General features: G+C 43.8%; 1 protein-coding gene across 1 annotated transcript; it reads right to left on the bottom strand.

The window, feature by feature from the left end:
- Positions 1–3583: 3583 nt before the first annotated feature.
- On the bottom strand, positions 3584–8627 carry LOC111228262 (Krueppel-like factor 6). The gene is made up of 4 exons (XM_022754115.1): positions 8524–8627; positions 6051–6633; positions 5118–5241; positions 3584–4317 (listed from the first exon to the last, which is right to left on the bottom strand). Exons 1-4 carry the CDS (start codon positions 8623–8625, stop codon positions 4266–4268), a joined length of 861 nt encoding a protein of 286 aa, XP_022609836.1. The 5' UTR covers positions 8626–8627; the 3' UTR covers positions 3584–4265.
- Between the last annotated feature and the right edge of the window lie 361 nt (positions 8628–8988).

Here is an 8988-nt window from a genome sequence, read left to right as displayed (position 1 = left end):
TACAGAGTGGCATAAAATAGAAAATAGCACAGGTGATTTGTACTTAAATACAGGACTTGATAAAATGGACTTTGTTACTTCCCACCACTGGCTAACCATTACATATACTGCTGACAAAACTTTTCCAAGCTATAACACTGTCACGGGATGCAACTCTTGATCTTATGCACTCCCCTGAGACATTAAGATTAGATGTGTGACATGTATAATGAATAATTGTTTCCAGTAATCCACTGGGCTTTAGGCTGAGATACAATATCAATGTGGGAAAGCATATGGAGGACGTGCACTCTCTGGATACATCAAAGGAAATATGCAATCTCGGTGCCACATTTACAAGAAACTTTACCCATGATGGTCCACTTCACAAGAGGATGTTCTACTCCTATTGTGAGGATGTGAGTCAGCTGCATGGAAATAAACACAACATGTGCCTGACTCCAGTGTCAAGAGGTTAAAGACAAGAACCTGAGCCTCGGGGATTTTCTCCACGAGTGGGTCAAGTGAGTCGTAAGGACTCAGAAAGCCTCTTGTTGCTCTTCAGCCATGCATTATGCATCATAGGTACATTTGAAGTTGACAAATCAAGTGGGGCGGCAGTTTTGAGAGATCAAGGAGCTGCAGCATTTGAGGCAAAAACAACATTCTTCACCACCCCAACGCTGGGAGGTTCTCCAGAGCGAGCTTAATTACCAACTGCAGGCAAAGCTTCATTTACAAACCACAGGGCTTTTACTGAAAATCAGAGGAGCTAATAAGTTGCCTGCCCATTCTAGGTCATCACCGTGAGCAGGAGAGCAGAGAAGACGAAGCTTGTCGCTTTTAATCTTATTTTCTTGTTAGTTTGTAACTTAAAGTCGGCTCTTTGGTTTATCCACTACTGTTTTGTATCATTATCTGTGTCAAGTAGAGTAATTATCTAACAAATATATAAAAGTGGCTCTCTAATTAAATGCCATGGGCTGTAAGAGATGGAGATAAATTATTTATACTGCTTTGATGAGAGCTAGCTAGCTCGAAGGAGTGAGCAGTCGGCCGTTTTTAGAATTGAAACCACTGCAGTGAGATTTCACAGAAACTTTTCAATGTTCAGGGGAAAAAAAAGAAAAAAGAAGCTAAATCTGAGTGTTTGCCACTGGGAGCGAGGTGCGTCAGGTTTCTGTGTTTAGCAACCATTTTCTCCAAAGATGTAATTTCCTCATTCAACAGAGATATTTTCATGCTGGTATTTATGAATCAGGAGGAGGTGAGGCCATGTGGTGCCCCGCAGCAGCAGCAGCAGCAGCAGCAGCAGGTTCAACTGTCTAACAAAGACTTTCTGCTGCACAGAGTTTGGTGAAACATCCGTGTTTCTAATTCAATTTTTAAGTGCCAAATCCAAAATGTCAGATATGTATCACTGGTGCTCACACCCTGACCCTAATCTGATTCTGTCCATATTACTGGAGGGCAGGGTGCAGCTGAAGTGCGACCATTCATCCTCAACAAGCTGCAAACCTCCCATGGGCAAAAAGAAAAAAAGCTTTCACAATAATGAAGCATAACTGAGGAGAACCAACGAATGAGACAAAGGAATCAAGCCAAAGTCAGATAAGAATTTCTTATTATTCCAATAAAAAATACATTCATACAGAAATATAACAATTTTGCAAAACAATTTCAAATAAAAATCTCAGAAAGCAAAAACATAACAATTTTACAAAAGTTTTTTTTTTTCTTTTTATACAAAGATTCAGTTGAGAACAAAGAGCTGTGTCTGTGTGTGTGTGTGTGTGTGTGTGTGTGTGTGACAGAAGAGGTGGGGCAGTGGGATGAGAAAGATGATGGAAAGTGTAAGAGATGTGAGCAAACACGGGGCTAAATCAAGGCTCAATTACCACTCCAACAGTATTGGCTGCCGTTTTCGCAGAATGGATGTTCCCTCTCTTTGCCCACAAAAGGCCTTGCCAGCACTCCCAGATCTATTGCAGCAAGCAGTTTCAAGTTTGTACTCATCCTGTCTCTTTCACCCGCTGATCTGAAATCCATATGTTGTAGCATGCCACGGTACGACTTGCTGCAGCATCGAATTCCTACAGCGAGGTCGCTGATCTGGAGTGGGTGGCACAGATCGCTTTATCCTGAAGCAGTAATAAGTATAATCCCTATAATTATTTTAGACATTTTTAGGGGAGATACCATCATGGGCTTTTTTTTCCTTTTTCCTTGTCAAATTACCATGTGCGACATCAATGGTTGCTCCTCCACCTCGTGAGAGCCCCCACCCCCTCGCTCCTGTGGTTTTCATAATACTGTTGCAGCTTGGCTAAAACAACGCTCCCCAGACAGGTCAATAACCAACCTACACAGTCAGCAGTCTGTGACAGATTCCATGCCAACAAAGCCTTTAGCAATTCATTACTGAGAGGCAGTACAAGGCGAGGCCTGTCCGACTGCAGCCTGTTAATTACAATAAATCTTTAGCTTTTTCTTCAGTCCCACTTGCAGGGATGGAGGGACAGGGTGGGGTGGGGACAGGGAGGGGAGGATGGTGCCTGTGATGGTGGTGGAGGAGCAGCACTCTGTATGAATTGTTTGAACTATGAAAAAAAACATTTTCATTCATCTAGTCTGGTAATTTTGTACCTTAGAGCTGTGTGGATGGACTTGAGTACATACTACACAGTAGTTAACATCTTTAATAAATGAATGAAGTGCTCTAAACATACAGCATTTGTCTTATTTACATGTTCTGACTCAATTGAATGTGATATACATCATCTGCACTGTTTTCTCTGATTCAAAAAAACAGATACTTTTCTGAAAATTTACATTTTGACAACACGATTCACCATCGGAGTAGATGCAGGCAACTTTCATTAAAACTAAAAAGGAGGTGCGAGTTTAATTTGTAATTGAGCCTTGATCAAGCTTGTCAAATCACCCATACAACAAATGTGACTTCCCGAGAGGAGCAAAACCAACGCTGCCACAGGGCTGAGTCACTTGCATAAGGCACCATTAAGGTCAACAGTGCATTATTAGATAGAAAAGAAAGTACAAAAATCAAAATTAGTCCTCAAGGCATAGGATGAATGAGCAAGCAGTGGTGAGATCAGCCGGATGAGAAACCAGAATGAAGGAAATGGATGATGTTGTAAAAATAAGAGGAAATCATCAAGGCTTTATGTACAATATTGTAACATTTAACTGTTCGCATTTTAGCTGCACTTTTATTGAAACTATTTGCAGTCCTGATTACAGTGGAAACAGGAAATGAACAAACCCTAGAACCATGCAACACCTGTCTATGATACTGAAGTTATAGTATAGTTGTGTTATACCTCTAAGCACACAGCTTATACAATTGGACTACAAATGAGCTTTGTAGCTTGTAAAAAAATAATAAACCAGGCTACATAACACATTGCACATTTAGTAGCTGCACCAAAAACACCAAAAAAAGCTCCTGTCATACAGTGACCGGGGGTGGGGGGGTGGGGGGTGGGGTTTGGCCCCTGGGTCAGAGACCAGAAGGCGACACATCAACCCTCTCTCTATCTCTGGTCAAACCCAAGGCTTCAAAAGCTTCTGAACCCCCCCACCCCCATCCCCCACCCCACCCCAGTCTGGGTGCCAGACAGACAGACAGGCAGGGACTTCCTCCCTGCCTCATCCTCACACTGCCACCGGGGAAACACAAGTGGACTGTTTCCCCCAGAAACCCATTCAGTCCACAGCAACATTGGTACCAGCCCCGCACCATCCACCAATCCATCGCTTCTCTGAAAAATCCTCCTGACTTCTCTCCTTCCAGGGGGCCGGTCGGCCAATCTCAGACATTCACAGTGCACACATGCTTACCTCAGACAGTTTTGTAAAGTACCAGTGTATCTGCTGTCCGGGAGATGTCCCCAAAACATCATGCACCATACATACAGATCATTCACTCTTTTTGTTTGTGTGTCTTTTATCTTTTTTTTTTTTTTTGTCTTTTTTCGTGTGTTGTAAGTCCTTCTCAAATCAGAACAAATTCTTTCCCATCCATGATTTTGTCCTCTCGTCGCAACAGACAACCTTCAGAGCGCCTTTCTCCAAAGAGAGGTCCCGGAGGCACTGGGTTTCAGTATGGTGCAAAACGGCATGCTTTGGCTGGAACACACTCCCGCCACTCTGCTCTGGGACAGTTCAACCAAGAGACTGGTCGGGAGACGGCGTTTGTTTTTTTTTCTTTTTAAAAAAAACTTTCCCCTTCGCTGTGTTGCTTGGTTGGTGCTCGCCCTGCTCTAGATGTGCCTCTTCATGTGAAGAGCCAGATGGTCAGACCTGGAGAAACATCTGGGGAAAGGGGGGAAGCAAGTCAATAACCATGCTTTTTTAAATAACTATAATAAACAATAATAATAACTTTTTATTAGAAGCTTTGTGCTACAGTGATTTTAAATATTAATCCTTCAGAAAATTAGTGATTTAGCCAATAGATCACATGCTTTTTAATTTCATGTACTTATTAATAAAGCCAGTTATCTCCTCCTGATTTGTTTTTAGCGTAGCCAAACTAAAGCTCGATTTTTGAGGCAAATACTGATGTCGATTTGGGAGTTTAAAAAATCCAATAATGAGTCAGCTAAGAGTACTTTTTTTTTTTGCTTGTTACCAAGATACAAACTGAGCAGGACATCTAACAGTTAAAAATTCACTTGTAAATATAGCCTGACTCATACTGGATTTTTGAGACTGATACTGATATATATCAAGCTGATGTTGATTTTTCTTGACACAACCCATAATACAAAGAGATATTTTTACAAACACAAAATGTACTGAGTGGAACTCTTATCTTTGGCATTTCTGTGCTTCAGATTTCTGTCATTTGCCAACGTACACACAGCTGCAATGAGCTGCGATAAGCTAGTATCGGGACCACGTATACCCCTGGTCTATTTATCAGTCTGGCTCCAGTTTTAAGCTACTTGAATAAAATGCGTCAGTGCTTTCAATCTTTGGAGACATGCATCACTATTTGGAAGATCACATCAACAGAGATGCGTGTGATGCACGTTGTAGCCTCGTGAGAGAGGGACAGAGGCTTATCAAAAACCCAGTGACGTTATTTGCAGATAAATGGCCTGGCTTACCTGTCACAGTGACTGCATTTAAATGGCTTTGCCCCAGTGTGCTTCCTGAAGTGTCTGGTCAGCTCGTCGCTTCGTGCAAAACGCCACTCGCAGCCTTCCCATGAACACCTGTATGGTTTCTCACCTGCAGAACGAACAAGGAGATGATGAATTGAGGTCAGATTTGGACACGAGAACAAAAAGGAATGCACTCAGGCGACGACTGGCCAGCTCTGCACTGTTGTTATTTAAATACGTTCGCATCAATCACCCCGGGGCCAGGCCAGATGACATAAGTGCCTACAAGTCTGCCGAGACCCAGCTTCCACTGAACCTGTTGGACCACTGGCTGTTTTTCTGCAGCCTGAAACATGCTAAGAATGCTAACAGCAATGCAGTGCAGCTGAATATTTAAAAATAAAATAAATGAAAAAAAAAGCCACACGAGCAATTTCACGCCTCTAATCAAAAATAAAAAACACTCAAATGGCCATTCAGAGGCCTCCCACTCAGTGCCCCCTGGCTCCCCACCCATTCACTCCTTTCCCATGGTGAAACTCAATCTGTTTTGAAGTCCTTTTATCTCCCATGTGCAACCCCTCCCCCCTGCTCCCTCTCTCTCCTCCTCTCGCTCACTGGCTCAGTCAGTCACATTCCAGATAGATTAGGTCACAGTTTAGGTATCCAGCCATGCAGAGCTAATACTGCAGCGCTCCAGCTGAGGACATCATGCAATGTGGACCTTTAATTACATTACACAATGGATGGACAATGCCGTTACGATGGAGGACTGAATTCATAGCACTTCCACCCTTCACTCAATAAAAGCTGTGATGTTGCGACTCTATGAATGAACTGCTTTTGCTTGAAGCCAGCAGAGAAGACTCAGCCTTTCTCACCAGGTTTCAGTTTACATTAGGTCACACGTGGCTCTGATAGGTCATGTGAACTCACCTGTATGAGTGCGCTGGTGTGCTTTAAGGTGGGAGCTCTTCGTGTAAACCTTGCGACAACCGTTGAAGTGACACCTGTGTACTCGCCTCCTGCCGTCTGGAGACGCGTCCCCGCAGATGATTCCCGTCTTTTCCGAAGTCTTTGCCACCCCGCCGCTCCTAATTTTGACTGGCAAGTGCAACTCGGTGTGCGTGGCGACCCAGCCGTTTGTCACGGCGCCGGGCTCCGAGTTGGCCTCCGGTGAGGACGGGGGAGTGCTAATGACGGAGGGGCTAAAAGGTCCAGAACCAACCAAGACAGAGCCCAGAGGGTTGGAGGTAAAGCTGTGCGTGGGCGAGAGCTCCTCAGAACTGTCTGAAGCCTCGCTGCTGGCGTCTGAATTCACACTGTTGGTGTCCAAGATTTGGCTGTCCTGATTGTCCTCCTCGTGGGCCGGGGCCAGCTTTGGGTCAGATTCGGCCTTGGCCTTATCCCCGCAGGCCAAGATCAGCTTGCTCCAGAGGTCTTCCTGGCCGTCGAACTTGAGGTCGGATGTGGAGACGTAAGGCTCGCTCTGCAGGTAGCGCTCCAACTCCAAACATGTCTGGTTGAATGAAAACACACAGTAAGAAAAAAAAATGAACTACAGCATCCCTGAGTAGAGGGGGTTCATTCACAACAGCAAAATGCTTCTGTGTGGGAAATCCTTTTAAATGATGCATGTGCACATTCCCCACAATCCCTCATGTAGAGTAATATTTGTTAAATGCTTACACCAGGACATTTTAGATGTTCCTGCACTTATCTTTATTGTACATACATTAGAGCTGCAATGATTTGTCAATTCATCGATTAGTCAGTTGAAAGAAAATGAATCATCTAGTCATTTTTCAAGCAAAAATATCAAATATTTGCTGGTTCCAGCTTCTCAAATATGAAGATTTGCCATTTGTTTGTATCATATACGATGGTAAATGAAATATTATTTGGTTTTTGAATAAAAAATAGACAAAATAAGCAATTTAAGCTTGTCACTTTGGTCTCTGGGAAGTTGTGATGTGTGTTTTTCTCTACTTTTAGCTGTTTCATACACTTAAAATAATCAACCGATTAATCGATAATGTTAGTGGAAGTTTAAAGCATGATGAGCATTTGCATTTCACGATTCTTAATTCACTGGTTATGGGTTTTACATGGCTAAACTCAACCTCCCTCAAAAAGTCAAGCCTCATCTGACACATCTTTACATGCACCAGCCATCTTTACAAACTCCCAACTCTGCTGCACCTGAGTGTAGCCCAACACTTAAACATGCATCGTCATTTCAGCACTCGAATGACTCACTGAACACATTTAGAGTCCTTTTAAGGAAGCCGCTCAACTTCCTTCTCCAAACATGAGCCATTCAGCTGCTTTTTCCTCATGCGTACCTCTGACATGCAATCACATCCTTCCTCACTGTCAGCCGCCGTAAAAAGATACACTGGCTTCAATTTACTTCAGAGCCCATTAAAGTTGAAAAGAAGGGGCTGTTCATTAGAAGGTGCTCGGAGACAGCAGCTTTGACGAGGCAGATGTAGAGTAAATATTTCCTCTAGGCTTCTGCAGCACAGTATTTTCCAGCTGTGCTGCTGTCTACTCATGCAAGGAGGAATTGGCCATGGCTGACATTTGATAGTGTCATGTTGTGGAGCCCATTCAAATCACAGGATGATGCAAATTGGATGTTCTTAACTAAAATAAATGTTGTGGAGCAGAAAAGGGGTGAGAATAATGTTAAAATCTTTAACATGGGGTTAGAAAATAAGAAGCTGAAAAATTAAATTGGATTTAAAGGTTAATAATGTAGGTTTTGAAACAGACTGAATCATGTTATAAAGATAAAAAAAACAACAACATCAGATTACTTCCTGTTGAGCTGCAGAGGTGATCCTGAGTCAACACCACATCTGATTTTGAATGAACTGCTCACTGAATTGAGATTCCGCTTCGTCTAACATCCGCGGTGACTTCACCGGCTGGAAGTGAAACCAGCTCTCATGCGCTGAAACCATCCGCTAAAAGAAGGAGAGCTCATGCTGAAAATATAACAGAGCAGTAACGAGCAGCAGCACGCTGCCTTCTCTGCTGCCTGCGCTGCTGCTGCTGCTGCTGCTGCTGCTGCTAGAGTTACTCTCCCCCCATTCATCTTGGCGCAGCAGAGCCTCGACTCCAGCTGTCAGACTGACACACTGATCCACTTCAGCCTGCCAAAAACTTCATAACGAAACTGATAATGACACAGACCTGCCAGGTGAATGGATGGGCTCCGTCTAAGCACCGGAGGACCTGTGTTTACAACCGTTATGATGGGATTTTTAACTTCCCCTAGCAGCACTAAAACACCGCGGTGTAATCTATTAAAGCAAAAGAAGCGTGAAACCCACTCAGTTCCGCTTTGCCACACAAGCTCAAACACTGACTTAAAAAGACAGTTGATAGTAGACATATTCACCTGCTGCCAGTACTCCTCCAGTGACGGTAAGGCTGAGAAATAGCCCGTGTCGTGAACTATTTGAAGTTCTTGAAAGATGCTGCACATGGGTAGAACATCCATTTTTCCCGAGCTTTTTTTTTTTTTTTTAAAAAAAGCCTATTTAGTTGTTCTTAAATATTTTTCTCAGGTAGAAAAACACCCAGTGAAAGGAATAAGAGCGATCCCCTGCGATGCAAACGAAGAGGCGCTTGTTTTCAGCAGCGACACAGCAGCAAGAGACGAGCGTCCGTCCGTCAGTCCCCCCCCTCGCTTCTTCTTCTCTCGCCTGCGTTCACAGTATTTGCAAACACTGCACCGGACTGGATGGGGAACAACTGCGCTCTGCAAACTTCCCTATTCAAACCTCGACGCCCGCCCCCCTTCCTCACGGCAGGATTACGCCGGCAGGGTGTCAGCCAATCCGAGGTGAGCAGTGTACGGGAT

Source organism: Seriola dumerili, unplaced genomic scaffold, assembly GCF_002260705.1.
Source record: "Seriola dumerili isolate Sdu_G_001 unplaced genomic scaffold, Sdu_1.0 BDQW01000216.1, whole genome shotgun sequence".
In the NCBI taxonomy this organism is placed as follows: Eukaryota; Metazoa; Chordata; class Actinopteri; order Carangiformes; family Carangidae; genus Seriola; species Seriola dumerili.
This window is presented reverse-complemented; position numbering and strand designations above follow the sequence as displayed.